We start from the raw sequence: 18,815 nt of genomic DNA, 5'->3' as shown, positions 1-18,815 counted from the left end.
TAAATCCCATCCCCAAGGACCTTTTCCATCAACTTACCAACCACCGAAGTAAGACTAACCGGCCTATAATTACCAGGGTCATTTCTATTCCCTTTCTTAAACAGAGGAACAACATTTGCCACTCTCCAGTCCTCTGGCACCATCCCCGTGGACAGTGAGGACCCAAAGATCAAAGCCAAAGGCTCTGCAATCTCATCCCTTGCCTCCCAAAGAATCCTAGGATATATTTCATCAGGCCCAGGGGACTTATCAACCTTCAGTTTATTCAAAATTGCTAGTACACCCTCCCTCCGAACATCTACTTCCTCCAGCCTATAACACTCTTCTCTTCCTCAAAAACATGGCCCCTCTCCTTGGTGAACACTGAAGAAAAGTATTCATTCATCACCTCGCCTATCTCTACCGACTCCATACACAAGTTCCCACTACTGTCCTTGACCGGCCCCAACCTCACCCTGGTCATTCTTTTATTCTTCACATAAGAGTAAAAAGGACATTTATATAGAAGTATTCAAAACTATGAAAAGATTTTAAGAGGGTGATTAGTAAAATTGGTTGGTAAATCATTACCAAGGTGGTATAAACTTAGAATTAGCATTAAAAGTTCAAACATTTTATTTTCCTTACCAGAGATTAAGATAATGGAATATATCACAATGGTTACTAAATTGCAGGAAATGTTGGAAGGATGACACCAGACCTGGAGACAGTCTCCATGAGACACAGAAATCAAGCCACCCAAAATCAGCAATGCATGGCAATGTAAAAAGGCCAACTTCTTCATTGAACAAGGTGAATTAACTGGAATCTCCGATTGCTGAGGAAGAATTGACTTCATCGTAAATTAAATGCAACCTTAAATGATGTTAATATTTCAGTTATTCAAATGACAAATTTGCTGAGGAGTACGGAGTAGAGTTCTGATCAGGATTCTTTGGGTTCTCTGCTGATTACACTACTTATTAACTGGTTGATCTCCTGCAGCATTACTCCTGGATAAGTCATTTAAAAAATAGATTCTCTCCTCCTGTGCTCTGTATGGCTCACATACTTCCTTTCAGTGTAGTCATTTGTCTCTGACTTTTTCCCTTCTTGTCTCTCCTACCGTGAAGGAGACACTACTTAAAATTCCTGCAATCTGGTTAAAATTGCTCAGGCAATGATTTTAAACACTGATATTTTTGGGGGCCAAAATGCACACGTCCATAAATGCTAAATTACTTGTATCAAATTACATAGTTTGAGATCTTGAATCCAGAAACAGATTGGAAACAATGGCCCTTCTAGGTTGAGCAAAAATGAACATATTCAGGTGGCTTATTTTATTTTTTTTACTTAATTATCTTTACAAAATAACACATTGAAATGTACCCTTCTCCAGTTCAGGTCCCACAATGCAATCTGCATGATCAATATTAAAAGACCCCAAATTTATGTGGTGCCTTTCACGACCTCAGTATTTCCCCATCAGGTTTAACAGCTGATGAAGTATAGTTCCTGTTGCAATATGGGAAACACAGCAGCCAATTTGGGCACAGCAAATAGCAGTGAGGTTCTTTTTTAAAATGTTGGTCAAAAGATATAATAAAAACCAGGAGGTTGTAGAGAACTCCCTACTCTTCAAATAATGCCATGGAATCTTTTACAAAAGGCCAGATTAGCCTTTACTGTAGTACAAAATCGCGCCAAAATGCTGGCACGGGCAATGATGTAGCATTTCCTCAGTACTGCAATGAGGTGAGAGCCTGGATTTAATTTAGATAACTAAAGTAACATGTCGAACGTAAAATGTGCATGTAGTGAATGATCATATTAAACTTGCATGAAAAGTTGTTTGGGTGACTAGCAGTACTGACCATGACTAATCATAAACGCTCTCATTGACCCAACAGTTAACAACAAAGCTATTCACAACAAGAATGCATACTTAAGCCAGACGATGAGTCAACGCAGATTTTGATCTTGTACCACAAATTGGGTACGGTTGTATTTAACAGCATAGTGAATATACTGGAAATCTCAAATTCAAAATGACACTGATACACGAAGACAAAATTAAAAAACAGTGGCAATGAGAAGGCTTGAAATGTTTTCAAAAGCAAGCCATGCAAAACTGAACTTGCTTCCAATCCAGGAAAAAAATTTGGAGTGGGGTTATATAACAGGTGCTTTGAAAGCCAAGGATTTCGATTTTATTTAAAAAAAAGCTCAACCTAAACTATATGTTTAAACCGTCGAGTTTAAAAAAACTAGCATTGGCCCAATTGGGCCAAATGACACATTGCTCGCTCTACTTCCTATCTAATTCTAGATTTGCAGAACTGGAGGAACAATACGAGATTTATAAGCATCAAACAAGACTTCTAGGAATTCTCCCTCCCTCCCAGAACGGTGTAGAAAAGACTCCAGTCAGAAACGGATTGGCAATCCCTTTCGCACATGGATAACTGCAAATCATAAATATTGTGGGGCATTTTTCTCTCCTCTTTCACGCATCTTATCCCATGACGAAAAATAAAGTTGGGCCAGAAGGCATGCAATTAAAAGCAGTGGCCTCATCAAGACAGAAAAATTGTGCAACTGTGGGAAATATAGACAATAAAAATGTATAAATTGTTTCATTGATATCATGTAAAAAAATTAAATGACAGCTTCACAAATTTTTCATTGCTAAAACAAGATTTATCAGATGCTTATACTTGTGCAACATAGTTTTACATTGTATTATCCCTTTAACCACTGCCAAAACAAAAGAGCGGAATAAAAAGGTTTTTAAATTGTAAATCAGTAGTTGACCAATATTTCTTCCAAATTTAAAAAAAAACTCATTTGAATAAATGTTAGACTATGGTAGCCAGATAGTCTTTGACTTCTGCTGGAGTGAGTCTGCGAAATCCCGCCTCATCACAAATTCCAACCTCTATGTTGTCTTCTGTCATCTGGCCTTCAAAACTTTCCTGTCAAGGAAAGAAAAGAATTCACGCCAGTCAGCATCACGGATAGTTTCTGTAGAACAATCTCCAGATAAACCATTATTGATATTTGAGCAACAGATGAGATACCTGACCTTTAATGTTAAGATTGCTGTATGAATGGCATCTTCAAGTTCTAGATCTTCATTGTACCTACAAGTACAAAAAAAAAGGTCAAATAAATGTTTTTTTTTTGTCCTGGAAGAATTTCTTACATTAACCGTTTCAAAAACATAAAACAAGAATAGAGAGGTTCTAAAATATTGTCCAAGCATGAGTGCACAACATATCCTCAGACATTTATTACAGAAAGATAATGAAATAATTACTCCATTAATGGTCACATCCCATTTACCAGAATTTTATGAAAACCTGCTGGCAAGCTTCTAAATTCTAATCAATTAGGCACCAGGGAAAAACAGAGAATACTAAATGAAGCACGTATATTTACCCAATATAAACAGTTGAAAACACCCAAGTAAAACCTCAATTTAAAGTCTGTACAAAATGCTTTGTGAACAGGACAAATAGGTTAATGATAAATTGCAAAAAATATTCAGCTTGAACTGACCTATCTGCCAATCCTGAGAAAAAAATATTCTGCTCATTGTGAACACAGGATTTATAATCTTCTTACATCTGATGTAATATAATGTCACCTACTCCTGTTCCCACAAGCCCCCCCTTTCGTATTTTAAGGCTTCGCAAATATAATTGGTATTTTACCTCTTTTCAAGGAAGGTTTTCCCATTTACGTAATTCTTCCCCATAGCTGTTGCTTTCCATGCAAAATAAGCACCCTATTGAAAAGGAAAAAAAGACCATAAGTTTAGTAGAAGAGCTTTTTTGCGTTGTCTCAAAATATGACAGAAATAGGACATCTCAGCCAGACAGTAATAAGGATACATGACTTAAATACTCAAATCTCCCTAGACTCAAAATAAAATATGAAATACTTCTAAGAGGAAAACAAAGCAAAGGCCAGCGTACTGAAATGATTAAATTGTATCAGTAAATTACAAGCTGGGGCATCAGGATGCTGAGTATGTTAAGTGCTAGGCAACTTTATGACTTCAACTTGTACTGACTCTGTCTTATACATAAGCAGTTGTTATTGTTCCAGAGTATTAAAAAAATTGAGTACATATTTCAATCGCCCAGTTATGAGAATTGTCTTTTGGAAAATACAAAATTGCTGATAATTGAATTTGTTTTACTACTATAAAACATAACATGGATGCAAAACTCATACATCATGGTTCTAGTACAGATCAAACAAGTGACATTGCTGGAAAGGAGAGTAAACCAGGCTATAAAATTATATACATCATCATCCTGATGACCAGTTGTTTGAAGTGTGTTGGCAATGGCTATCACAGAATTGTTACCACACAGGAGGGGGTCATTTGGCCCATTATCTGCGCACCAGCTCTCCAAACGATCATCATGACTTGGTGCCATTCCTCAATTCATACGTCATAGCCTTTCTGACGAAGAAATTTTGTGCCAATGGAGTATTCCACACTGACCTAGTGAGAATTTTCCCTTGCCTTTCAGCCTGGAAAATCTTTTGCCTCACAAATTGCGAGAAGTGAAATCTGACCAATTTAACAGGAAACCTGGGATCCTGGAGAATGAGGGGGCAGATAGTCCTTTACAAAGGAAAATAAAAGGAATGACGGAATGAATTATAGTCAATCCCGTTTCAAAAAAAGAATGGATTGCAAGAGAGCAAGAGACAAAGAAAAATATTTTACAAATCTGAAATAATTCACAACCTAAAGGAATGAGGCATCCCTATTTCATATTTTCCCTTAAGTTGGAGAGATTGTGTCATTTCAGGAACATAAATCCAGCAATTAAAAAATATTTTTCACTGTTGAAGTTCTAGCTCTAGATGACTGTGATCAGCCAGCAACTTGTGATTTGCAACTCGGACTATTCTCTTTCCTGCCAAATTGTTGGATGATTTGCAAACCAATTAATATTAATAGCAAGTGCAGTAAACTCATCATTACATTGCCAGCAAACTCGCACCCCAAAAAAATCACGACATGAAATCACTACGCTGGCTTACTACTTTCCTCTCTCAAGTGAAAATGTCAAACCAACCAGCACTCCAGGAACAATTCTTTTTAAATCATTCAAGGGATGTGGATGTCACTGGCAGTGACAGCATTTATTGCCATCCCCAATTGCCGAGATGGTGTAGTGAGTAGCCTTCTTGAATTGGTACACTCCGTGGGGTATAGGTTATTGCCACAGTGCGTTAGGTAGAGTGTTCCAGGATTTTTAACCCAGTGACAGAAGGAACAGTGCTAAAGTCAGGATGGTGTACAGGAACTTGCAGTTAGTGGTGTTCTTATGCACTAGCTGCCCTTGTCTTTTTAAGGCTGTAGAGGCTGGGAGTTTGGGAGATGTTGTTGAAAAAATCTTGACAATTTGCCACAGTGCATCTTGTGGATGTCAAACATGGCACACATGATGAGCTGGTGGTGGAAGGAGTGCTAATCAAGCAGGCTGCCAAGCTTCAAGTGTTCTTCAAGCTGCAATCATTCAAGTGAGTGGAGAATATTCCATCAAACTCCTAATTTGGACCTTTGATTGCGGACAGACTTTGTGGAGTCAGGAGGCAAGTTACTCACCACAGAATTTCCAGCCTGAGTTGCTCTTGTAAGATTTATATGTTGGCAAGCAGCACATCAATCTCATCATAGTTACCCACATGTAGGGTCTTTGAGCAAAAAAAAACTCTTTTTAAATGAAGATTAATGCCATGGAAAATAACTTTATTGCAGGCTGTGAATGATACTGGCAAGCAATTCAAGGCTAGGTAGAACAGAGTCAGGGACAGACAGCTTTCCTTTACTCTTTCCCAACAATGTGCACATTCCAAACCTCAGAACAATAATCCCAAATGCAATATTGTAGATTGTTTCTATTTCTCAGAGTACCATCCCAACAGCTTCTCTAGTAGAAGTGCCAATTTGGTGTTGTGAACCAATGTCTATGAGGAATTGAATTAGGACTGTTCAGACTTGTTTCATTTGGTGTTCTTAGAATGGAACTAGCTTGGGTGAAAATATGCTAAATTGCATGGCTCATCCAGTTCCCCAAAATTTCACTTCTAGAATGATTCAAGGGTTTGCATTACAATTGTGTCCAAGAATAGAGGTCACTGGAGTTCCAAAATGAAAAGCACACAGCACAACTTATACCATCCACAAGGAACCAATGAACACCACCTTCAGTTTCAACGTCTTACCAATTAGATAGCAATTTCAAGGGGCAGCATGGTGGCACAGTGGCTAGCACTGCTGCCTCTCAGCGCCAGAGACCCGGGTTAGATTCCCGGCCTGGGTCACTGTCTGTGCAGAGTTTGCACGTTCTCCCTTTGTCTGCGTGGGTTTCCTCTGGGTGCTCCAGTTTTCACCCACAGTCCAAAGATGTATAGGTTAGGTGGATTGGCCATGCTAAATTGCCCCTTCGCGTCAGGGGGTTAGTAAGGTAAATAGGTAGGGTTATGCGGATAGGGTCTGGATGGGATTGTGGTCGAAGACTCAATGGGCCAAATGGCCTCTTTCTGCACTGTAGGGATGTTATGATTCAACTTTGTATTGTTGTAATGCACGACCTTTATTTATTAAAGTGATAGGTTTATAATATCAGGATCAGCAGTAACATGGAGCTTATTTTATGTCCAGAAAGCAAAACCATTAACAAAAAATCGATAGCTTGAGAACTATGAGTTAAAAACTGCTTTTCTCCAGTACTTACAGATGGATCCGATTGGAACAAATATGGTCGCCTCTCATCCCAGCCAGCTATCAGCAGTGACACTCCAAATGGACGAACACCACTGAAACAAGACAAAGGAATGAGCTTTTATCCTCACCCTGCTGGGAGATCCTGTAGCCAATATAACCAGGAGAATTTGAGAGATCAAACTGGCAAGAAAAGTGAATCTCTCCCCCATAATCTGAAGATATTAGAAAGGGGCATTTATGTAGCAATTCTTCATATCTCAAAACATGACAGAGCATTCCACATCCAATGAACTGTTCTGTTTATGACAAATTAAAGACATTCTGTATTCATAGACTACAAGGCTGTGAATGTGTACTCATTATTTTTGGTTTTGCATATTCTTGATTCAGACCCTCCTTAAACTTATTTTCTCATCAAGCATTTGAGGATAAATTCTGTTTTCCTGCCCTATCATTAAAAACTGATAAAATATGATTACTAACATTTAACTATAAACAAATTAAATCACTCAAATGTGGGAGCAAATATATACAAGACGGGGCTGTTGGAGAAACTTACTTGGAATCTGGACAAAATATTAATATGATTAATTGAAAGACAGCAGAACTTGGACATGGTTGGGGTGGGGATGGCACCAGGTGGGATGATGCAAAAATAGCATTGGTTAAGTATATTAATCTAACCGCAAGTATTTAGTGGGTTTCTGCTAGTAGGTAATATTTGAAAGAAATTTAATTTACTCGTCTATGTTTTTCCCTCTGTTATTTTGCAACCTCCAAGTATTTGCAACTTCCTTTAAGTCAGGTAACAATCTTCCACAGATTTGCAGCTTCAGTCATGGCAGAATGTGTTGGGCACATTTCACAGCGATACTATTGCAAAGTAGCTCACCTCGAATGTTTCTCAGGTAAAAAACCCTTTGTTGAAACGAGGTTATCTCACTCAAAGTAACAGCAAGTTTCTCACTGCCATTCAATTCAGTCACAGAAGCGTATCACTGTGTCCAGAGAAGGCTGCTGATTTTGAATAACTTTGAACAGCAAGTGCCTTTTATACCTTGTCAGGGAACTAACCTAAAGTTAGTAAGTCCATTGTGGGTCTTGTATATGTGGTGACCAATTTATGTTGTAACCAGTGTTGAGTATAAGAATTCATATTACTGACTTACCCGGACTGTGTATATTCCTGCATGACAGAGGCCACTCTCTGTACAAGCTGGGCTGTGGGGATGGGCTCTTGATATACAAGGTAGTACTGCTGTGCCAACTTACGTGCCCGACGAATCAACACCCTGTGAGGATTTAAGAATATAGCACTATGAATGTTGCCTCATCAAATAGCAGTCTGAAGCTGAGACAAACCTGATTATTATTCAAACCTCAGTTATAACTGATGGCTTGTTCCCTCACCGTTGCCCCAGTACACTCTTTTGCCTTTGGTTCAACACTGCACTGATCAGTATCCTCTAGACGGCACTGCTTTAGTGGATGGAAGCTTCAGTGCAATAGCTGAAGCTCAATCATGCAATACATTTTTTTTCACTTCCTAGTTTCGCTCCAATGCAATCATTCTATCTAGTAGCTCAAAACGATCAAATTCCATCATCCTCTTGTCTTGCCACAATCAAAGTTTTAAAATCCCAAGCTTACCATCAATTAATGATTACTTCAATTTCTTGCTAATTTCAACTTTTTTTGTCCCACACTGTAGCACTTCAGTTTGTTATTAAGTTTAAGAGCAGTAATAAAATTATGTATTTCACATTTATGAATCACGTCTAAGCATGATAATCCTGGACATACATATACATGATAATCCTGGACATACATACATATATGAAGCATACATGCTATGCTTCAACATTCTTCTGCCAGCAGTGCCAGACAAAAGATTCCAGCTATGGTCATGATTTAGGTAGTAACTTTGAACCGTCTCTCTAACCACAAAAGTAGTCAATTGGCTTTCAATTTCTAGGATGGTGCTAACATTACTCTTGGATAAGTACTTCAATCCATTTCATGACATAAAACACAGGACCAAATATTTATAGTTTCATAGCCACCTTGGAATGTTCCCTGGTCATAATATTGCCACGGGCAGGGTGATGTATTTTAGTAACTGATCATATCACTACCCCCTCCCCCCCCCCAAAAATCCTCTAGCAAATCTGCTACACAGACTCTAAAATAATTACCGCCTCAAACTTAGATGCATGTCAGATACTAGTTCAAGTTGCAGAGAATTGCATTTTTGTTGGTGATGCTAGTTTTAGTTTCACAGCGTTTTGATTAAAAAATATAGAACTGGTTTTGCTCCAAAACCCTTGCCTCAAATCTGTATAGAGGAATGAATAGCCTTAGGTTTATCAGCTCTATCAACAGGACTCCGTACCATTCAGTGGTTAAACTTGCTAAATTCTGCAGCTGTTATCTCATTATCATCTCGCTTTGATTGGGCCACAGAATGGCCATGTCACATAGAGTACATCTCACTAGCTTGAAATAAATTCAATTGCATCGCTGGAAGTCAAATGCTGATGACAAGTAATTGACTGGAGAAAATAGTCTGATGCTGAGGAACCTGAGAGTTCTTGACCATTATCTGCAAACAGGACACCAAGAACAATCAAGTTCATGCATTTGTCTCACCTACCTGTAGTCAGGGCCCATTCCACTATACACCATTCCTATGTGCTTTGTGATCGGTTCCACTTTGTGTACACTCTGTTCATCATAAAGAATGGATTTCTGTTTCTTCTCTGTTGCCAAAACAACGCCATTGGAAGCTGAAAAGGTTTTTTAAAAACATATTTATTTAGAGACATAACAGTACTGGATACATACACATTGTCTCTATTCATTTGTGATGCTCTGATTTTGTTGAGCATTCAAGCATATCTACATATTTCAAATAACTAATTAACTTGCATTTAGCACCTTTCATGTCCTCAGGGCACCTCAATGTGCTTCAGAGAATTATTTTTGAAATGCATTCTAAGATGTTAATTAGCTGATCTCAACCATGATAGCACGATGGATTAATTTCAACACCCCCCGCAGCTAACTTGCACAGTAAATAGCAATGAGGTCCTTCAGGTATTTTTTGGAACGTTGGTAAGGGATCACCAACCGAACCTCTTGTTGAAAAGATGATACCTCCAACAATATAACAAGTCAGCCCTGCATGGGGCTAGAACCCACAACTGTCTGATTCAGAGGAGTTATCACAGAATTAATTGGCCATTTAATAAATGAGGCTCTATTTCACTGTTGGCAGTGATAAGGATGTGTCTGCATTTTCACTAATGAGGTGCCAGAACAACTAGGTTGCCATATAAACAAAACAGCATTCTCCTCACACATAAATTTTAAACATTGAAATTATAGAAATTTACAGCCATTTGTTCGATCATATGTCAGCCAAAAATGAACTACACAGCCTCATCCCACTTTCCAGTTTTATCATAGAATTCCTACAGTACAAAAGGAGGCCATTCAGCCCATCGACTCAGAACGGACTCTCCAGGTCCGTGGCCTTGTAGATTATGGCACTTGCACATTCAAATACAATGAGGGTTTCTACCAACTTTTCAAGCAGCAAGTTCCAAATTTCCATTGGCGGGGGTGGGGGGAGGGGCGGACAAATTTACTGAGCTTCCCTTTAATCCTTCCACCAATTATTCTCAATCTATACCCCCTTTAGTTACTGGACTCTAAGAGTAATAGGTCCTTCCTATCCACTGTATCCAGGCTCTTCGTTATTTTATACATCTGAATTAAATCTCTCCTTGGCTTTATCTGTTCCAAAGAAAGCAATGCAACCCAATAGCTGCCAACATTCTCATAAATCTTCTCTTTCGTCCTCTCTAGTGAAACCATATCCTTGCTGTAGTGTGGTAACCAGAACTGTACATCTGTGTCCTGACTATAGCTTCATTTTTGGCTATCCCTCGCTAGCAAGGATGATTGTCTTCCATTAGTTTGGGATCTGCAGAACTTATGGTATGTCGGATATTTATTGCCATGTGCAATGTCTGGTCGTGTGTCATCAGTTCAGGTCGTGCAGTGTTCTTTTTGTCATTTTCGCTTTTCGGCTTCACTTTGTCTCAACACTGGGATCCTTCCCACATACTCTGCCACCAACTGGTTCAATCCAAGGCAATGGTCTCCCAGGAATTGATGTCAATGTTGCATTTCCTTCGTGTTGGCTTTCAGCACATCCTAGAAGTGTTTCTTCTGTCCTCTGCTGCGTCTGTCTTGACTGAGCTGGGAGAAGATGACCTGCTTTAGGAAGCTGGTATCTGGCATCCGAACTATATGACCAACGCAACAAAACTGATTCTAGCATAACCTCTGTGCTCTTATACTATGCCTCAACTAATAAAGTAGTCTGTACATCTTAATTGCCTTAACATGGAATCATAGAATTAGAAAATGGTTACAGCACAGGAGGCCACAATTCGGCTCATCACGTTCGTGCTGGCTCTCTGCAAGAGTAACTCACCTTGTCCCATTCCCCACCTTATCCCATTCCCCACCTTTTCCCCTGTCACTTCAATTTTACTTGCTCAGGTAATTATCCAATTTTCTTTTGAAAGCCTCAATTAAATCTGGCTCCATCACACATTCAGACAGCGTACCCAAATTCTAACTGCTCATGTTCAAAAAAACTTTAATCATCTCACCAATCACCATAAATTGGTGAATGCTGCTCAGTCCTTATTGCAAGCAGTTGTGTCCTATCTACTCTGGCCAGACACTATGATTTTGAGCCTCAATCTCTTAATCTTCTCTTCACCAAGGAGAACCGCTTCTCCTACCTATGCAAGTGAAATTCCTCATACCTGGAACCATTCTCTTGAATCTTTTTCTTTGTACCTGTCTATTGTCATATCTATTTGTCCAGTCACTTTGGACAACACCTACTTACCATCACCCTGCAGTGAACTAATTACTGAAAGGAGAAAACATGCATTTCAGTGACTTAGACCCAGCTCCCCATTTTTGGCACTCTGCTGTGACTTCACAGGGCTGCAAGTTCCTTGGTACTTCAACCAAACAGTCTAAATACTGAGTATTGGTACCTATCACCATGAGGTCCACACATGCATAATTCACAGGAAGAGTCAGTAGATAGTCATCAGGAATTAAGATGATTTTTCAGGGTTTTGAAATTAACCATTGCACCCATTTCACTGAGATCAAGCCCAAGTCAGGAATCAAACCCACCATGGCTTCACAGTGGACACAAAATAAGACTCTGCTAATACTTGACTGTCTGATCTACCTTGAGAAAAGACTAAAAACAGTGAGCTTAAATTGTAGAGCAGGTGCACTGCAAAAGCCTCATGTAGTGCTCAACTGGTCTACATGCAACTGAGTAACTGGCTACAAACAGGACTTTATTGACAGCACTTGTAAATTAATGTAATCAAAGAAGGCTACTTGGATCTTTTTACCAGGAGTTTATTTGGCAATATTTCCAAACCCACAAACCATCATCTAGAGGATGCTATAGGTGCGTTGAAACACCATCAATTCCCAAGTCAGGTGCCACTCCAAGTTGGACAAATACAGCCATTCCATCCTAGGCATTGGAATTCCCTATCTAACAGCAGCGTGGGAGAGCACTTTCACCACATGAACTGTAGTGTTTCAAGGTGTCAGCACATCACCACCACAAGGGTGACTAGCATTGTGCAATGAACAACAACCTTGTTAATAATGCCCATATCCCAAGAATGAATATAATAGCTAACTCCTCACGTAAGACATTAACACAAAAATCGGAAAAGAAAATTCCTTCGCAGGAGTTGTGAGCCTTAAAATGGTTAAAAGTGCATGGTGGTATCACTGCTGTCCATACCTTTGATTCCCACTGCTGGAGCTCCGGCAGCTACAGCTGCTAAGGCATATTCAATCTGGACGAGTTTGCCTGAAGGGCTGCAAAATAAAATTCAAAATAGTATAAATGAAACTGAAATTAAGAGCACTTTGAAGATAATTTTTTACACAATACCAGAAACAGTCTCAGATCCAACAGCAATTTATCTTCAGTTTCTCTACAAAGCACAAACACAAACTGCTTTACATTGATCAAATAGAACATTTTGCATTCCTCAGTGCAAAGATCCTGCACCTTGGTGAAAATAACTCCCCTATATATAACCAATAAAATCAATATCACCTACACACGTAAACACAGAGGCACAATATTTATGCCCGATACTTTTCTTGCAGCAATTTCCACCATACTCAAAAGTGTCAATGTTACACTGAGTTATAATACTATGGCCAATGTGAACCTCTCCTAACCAGCTCAAACAATCGTTCTTCTAGGTGAATGGAGTGAGAACTGGCAGCTCATATGACCTTAGGCAGCACAGTAGAGCCTTATTTGCTTCCAGTAGGGAGTTCTCCTAAAATTTGCTTCCAGTAGGGGGTTATTGAATAGTGACCAGGATTGGACAGCAGGGTGGTTAGCACTGCTGCCTCACAGCACTAGGAACCCGAGTTCAATTCTGGCCTCGGGTGGCTGTGTATGGAGTTTGCAAATTCTCCTAGTGTCTGCGTGGTTTTCCTCCGGGTGCTCCAGTCCCCCCCCCCCCCACAGTCCAAAGATGTGCGGGTTAGGTTGATTGGCCACACTACATTGCCCCTTAGTGTCAGGGGGACTAGCAGGGTAAATATGTGGGGTTACACGGATACAGCCTGGGTGGGATTGTCGTCGGTGCAGATTTGATGGGCCAAATGGCCTCCTTCTGCACTGTAGGAATTTTATGCACTCTGTCCAGTTATTACCACCCGAATGCAGGAACACTGATGCCAATTTGTCAGACCCTATCTTCTTAGGTCATTAAAAATGTAACTGAGTGACAGGAAGAAGTCTGAAATGGACCGCCTCAGTGTTTCCATGTAGTGCTGCAACATTAATTTACCGATACACCTTCACGATACAGAAGAGGTAATATAAGGAACAAAAAATAAAGTTCTTGCTGATAACTGATTTGCCAATATACAGGAAAATATAACAAGAAATGACAAGACAAAGACCTGCACATCACCTTCAAAAGTCTCTGAAGATCTTAAATTGTGTTACAGCCAAGTGAAGCCCCGTAGTCACTTTTGTGATGCAGGAAACACATCAGCCAATTTGCTCACAATGCCCCACAAACAGTAATGTGATAACAACCAGATGTTCTAGTAATGTTGGTTAGGGGATAAAAATATTGGCCAGAGCACAGGCAAAGGAACATTAAAATTCAAAATAAATCTTACATCAGCTTGGAGGAATATAGTATTGCAACCAACTGACATGATTTGGATTTCATCTGCTGAAATCTGACTATACTCCATAAATGTAGCAGTAAATTATTTGCTTATTTTGTTTTTCCAGTCACAAAATTCAACTCTATGCTGTAAACTTAATTTTGCGACTTCCAATAAGAAAGCAGCTTTTGGTTTAATAAAGCAACAGGTTAAAAACAACACTGGGAATTGGCGAAAAAATTCATATTAAACAGCAGACAAATGCAATTTCATTTGATCAATTAGTGACCAGGTTTGAGTCCATATAGAAAAGCCTAAAAATAGACTTAATATTTAATTGGAACAAGTTGCTTTGAGTAAATTGAATTGAGTAAACTGATAACTTTCAGAGGCAAACAAGATCAGCGTCACATTGTTACACTCAAACACAGGGTCACCAACTGCTGCATAAAAACCTAAAGTTACGGGGAAGGTAAGTTTGTTTTGTACAAAGAAAAATTTGTGGCAGCATACCTAAATTAAAACAAATCTTTATAACTGATACTATTGCCATCAACTTATATTCCATACACTTTAAAGTTGGTTCTTTATCATCATAAAAATTAGAGAGGAAAAGCAATTTGGACACATGATGTTACATTTTTATTGTAAACACCAGAACACCTTCACCCTCCATCAATACAATCCCAGAACTGTCATCAAGTTATATCCATCAGTAGCCACAAGCACCAACATGAATCAACGGTTAGTGGAATAGCATTCAACCAGGCTTTGACATCCACCATCTAAGCCAAGTGAAATAAGCCAGCACCAAAAGCATTAGCTACTTCCTTTCACATTACAAAACTTCTCAAGCCCCGAGGGAGAATTGCAGAAAGCAGAACAGAAGATTCTTTTATCTGGAGCAGAGTTGATCAAGAACACAAGTGTAAGTTGGGAGATGGGGCTGGAGGAGAGTGTGACAGAACGATCGGGAGAAATCATGTAAAGTTATATGTTTGATATCCTGGATAATCTAAAATTAATTAATAAAATCTGGAATAAAATACTAGGTTCATTAATAATGGATCATAAAAACACATGTCGTTCACTAATGTGCTTCAGGAGAGAAAATCTGCCTGGTCTATGTAAATCCAGACACACAATAATGTGGTTGACTAGTAGCTGCCCTCTGAAAATACCTCAATAAGCCACACAGTCATAGACAATCACGACAGAAATGTCAAATTATAAAACCAGACAGATTACCTGGCATCAACCTAGGCACAGGAAAGTACAAAAGCATACCCTGCCCTGTTGACCGCAAAGATCTCCTCACTAATAAAACGGAACTTATACCAAAGTTAGGACAGCTGTCTCATGGACTAGTCAAGCAACAGCCCGACTGTCATACTCATGAATCATACCTTACAGTCAATGTCCCAGGCTTCTCTAGCACTCTCCCTGGGTACGTTCTAGCCCACTGGCAGGACGTAGCAGCGGACGTAGCCATGTAGGAGCAGCCCTGAGAACATTCAATATTGATTCTGGATCCTATGAAGTCCCACAACATCAGGTCACACATGGGGAGTGAAACCTCTTGCTGGTCATCACCTACCATCCTCCAGCAGCTGATGAAACCATGCTTCACCACATAGAACACCATCTGGAAGAAGCACTGAGGGCAGAAAGGACACAAAGCATACTCTGGGGGGGGCAACTTCAATACTCATCACCAACAGTGGCTTACTGACCAAGCCCTGAAAGACTGGGCACGCAGCAAGTGGTGAGCACACCAAATGAGAATGAAAAGTCCACTGACAAGAGGGAAAAGCCTACCTGACCTTGTCACCACCATTCTACAGGTCGCAAATGCATCTACCCATTCTATTATTGATAGAATGATGACCGCACAGCCCTTGGGACTCAAAGTTGGTTTCTAGCTGAAGTCATTCTCCATCCTGTTGTGTGTCACTACCACCACACTAAAGAGACTCAGAACAAAGACACCAGCTCAGAGCTAGGCATCCATGAGGTGCTGCAAGCTATCAGCAGAATTGTATTCAACCACAAACTGTAATCACATCTTGCATTTCCCTCACTCAACCATTCCGATCAAGCAAGGAGACCCACACTGGTTCAATGAGTAAATGAAAACATGCCAGGAGTGGCATTAAGCATACCTAAAAATAATGTGCCAATCTGGTGAAGCTACAACACAGGATTACATGCATGCTAAATAGCTCCATCAGTTGCTCCTTCCACTAAGTGATCCCACAGCAGGTCAAATCTAAGTTCTGCAGTCCTGCTACATTCGGCCATGACTAATGGAGGACAATTAAACAACTAACCAGAGGCTGAGGCCCCCGAAACATCTCCACTGCATCCATACGGGAGCCCAATACATCAGAACTAAAGACACGGCTGAAGCATTTGCAACCATCTTCAGTCAGAAGTGTCGAGTGATGAATCACTGTCTCCTTGAGTCTTCAGCACCAAAGAAGCTATTCTTCAGACAATTCGATTCATTTAAGGTGACACCAAGAAATGACAGAAGGCACTGAACATAGCAAAGGCTATGAGCCCTTTCAACGTCACAACAGTAGTACTGAAGACTTGTGCTCCAGAAGTAGCTATAACTCTAGCCAAGCTTTTCCAGTAGTTACAACACTAGCATCTACATGATAATGTAGAAAATTGCTCAATATGTCCAGGCCACAAAAAGCAGAGCAATCAATTACCGCCCCACCAAACAACCTGCTCACTAATGCTCAATTCGGGACATGCCAGGGTCACTTAGCTCCTGATCTCATTACAGTCTTGGTACAGATATGGACAAAGGAGCCAAATACAAGAGGTGAGAGTGACTGTGCTTGACATCAAGACAGCTTTTGTTGGAGTATGACATCAAGGAACCCAAGCAAAATTGAAGTTAATGGAAATCAGGGATAAAATTCGCCATTGGTTGGAGTCATACTTAGCACAATAGTCTCATCTGCAGGAGTTCCTCAGGGTGGGGGCTGTGTCCTTGGCCCAACCATCTTCCACTGCTTCATCACTGACCTTCTACCACAAGATGTGGAGATGCCGGTGTTGGACTGGGGTAAACACAGTAAGAAGTCTCACAACACCAGGTTAAAGTCCAACAGGTTTATTTGGTAGCAAAAGCCCCCACTAGCTTTTGGAGTGCTGCTCCTTCATCAGATAAGTGGGAGTTCTGTTCACAAACAGGGCATATAAAGACACAAACTCAATTTACAAAATAATGGTTGGAATACGAGTCTTTATAGGTAGTACCTGTGTGTTCTACCACAAGGTCAGAGGTGGAGATGTTCATGGATGGTTGTACAACACTCAACAGCTTTTGTGACTCCTTAGATACCAAAGCATTCCATGTCCAATATTCAGTCGTGGGCTGATAAATAGGAAGCAACATTGACAACACACAAGTGCCAGACAATGACTATCTCCAACAACAGAGAATCCCACCACGTCTCCATGACATTCAATAGAATTATCACTAAATCTCCAATAATTGATGTCCTGGGGGTTACACTGACCAGATATTCTGACTACAAGAGCAGGCCAGGAGCTGGGAATTCTGCAGCAAGCAACTCACCTCCTGACTCCCCACAGTATGTCAACCACATACAAGGCACAAGCCAGGAGTCTGATGGAATACTCTCCACTTACAGTTCTGTCAACTTTCAAGTCTGACACAGACAGCAGCCTGCTTGACTGGCACCCAATCATATGAATGACATCAATCACCATAAAAAGATACTCCCTCCGCCACTGGCGCATAGCGAGTATGATCTATGAGATGCACAGCAACAACCCAAGGCTCTTTCCATAGATAGCACCTTCCAAACCGGCAACCTGTACCACCAGAAGGACAAGGGAGCAGACTTGTGGGAACACCACCAGGAGCAAGTCTCCCTCCAAGTTGCAGACCATCCTAATTTGAAACTAAAATATAACTAATAAAATTTGGAGCTAATTTGGAACGATATCACTATTCCTTTCCAGTCACTGAGTCAAAATCCTGAAACCTCCACCCTAACAATGGAAAGAGAGGTTACAGCAAAAATACGGTTTAAAACTAAAATACATATCTGACTCGTAATCTGCTATTTGACCATACGTTTTTCTTTTGAACCACGGCTTCTCTAGGTATTTTTAAAGTTTAGTTTTAACGCTAGATCCTGACTTGTGACATAAACAGTCACTGGGTCAAAATTCTGTGATTCTCTTATCTTTGTCATGAGGGTACAGACAGAGGATCCAGCATTCCCTTCTTAGAGTAATCAATACGACCTCGTTAACTCTGACCAAGCTTATCCCTGCCGGACCGTTAATGTACCTGCCTCAGCCGCAAGCAGAGCGGCCTGCAGACCGAAAGCGAAACCAAGTTTGCAAACGGTTAGCCTCTGGGCCTCGGCACAGGCTGCTCCTCCAACCACCTGGGGAGAAAACACGGACCCGGCAGAGGTAAAGGCCGAAAGGAGCCTTGAGCAATACAGCGGTTCGACGGTCTCCCACACGGAGCCGCCGAGTAACATGCCTGCCAGCCAGCCAGCCGGCCGGCCGGAAGGCGCACAGCAACAGTGACTCTGCAACTTCCAACGCCTGCAGGCCGCCCTCAACCTGAAGAGTCTGAGGGTCAAAGAGCGGCGGCTCCTGCCGCCCGGAGGGATGCTCTTCCCCCTCCTGAGTCAGAGAAAGCATGTTTTAGGCGCCCGGTCTACCTGAAGGTGGTGAGGGAGAAGCTGTACCCCCGGTCCGCCATCTTCCTACCGCTCACGCTCTGGAATGCTGGGAACGGAAC

General features: G+C 40.7%; 1 protein-coding gene across 1 annotated transcript; it reads right to left on the bottom strand.

Moving 5' to 3' along the window:
* Positions 1-2,585: 2,585 nt before the first annotated feature.
* On the bottom strand, positions 2,586-18,810 carry psma2a (proteasome 20S subunit alpha 2a). Its single transcript, XM_078242210.1, has 8 exons — positions 18,736-18,810; positions 12,606-12,682; positions 9,393-9,525; positions 7,909-8,031; positions 6,750-6,831; positions 3,699-3,772; positions 3,068-3,125; positions 2,586-2,957 (listed from the first exon to the last, which is right to left on the bottom strand). Exons 1-8 carry the CDS (start codon positions 18,774-18,776, stop codon positions 2,841-2,843), a joined length of 705 nt encoding a protein of 234 aa, XP_078098336.1. The 5' UTR covers positions 18,777-18,810; the 3' UTR covers positions 2,586-2,840.
* Positions 18,811-18,815: the final 5 nt, after the last annotated feature.

Source organism: Mustelus asterias, chromosome 2 (genome assembly GCF_964213995.1).
Source record: "Mustelus asterias chromosome 2, sMusAst1.hap1.1, whole genome shotgun sequence".
NCBI classification, from domain to species: Eukaryota; Metazoa; Chordata; class Chondrichthyes; order Carcharhiniformes; family Triakidae; genus Mustelus; species Mustelus asterias.
This window is presented reverse-complemented; position numbering and strand designations above follow the sequence as displayed.

Excerpts from the sequence above, each read along its gene's own strand:
- psma2a (XM_078242210.1), bottom strand. The coding sequence starts at position 18,776 with ATGGCGGACCGGGGGTACAGCTTCTCCCTCACCACCTTCAG. Across the intron at positions 8,032-9,392 it reads GGAATGGGCCCTGACTACAG|GGTGTTGATTCGTCGGGCAC; the intron begins GTAGGTGAGACA and ends AAATCCTCACAG. Across the intron at positions 3,126-3,698 it reads AAAACCTTCCTTGAAAAGAG|GTACAATGAAGATCTAGAAC; the intron begins GTAAAATACCAA and ends TTGTACTTGTAG.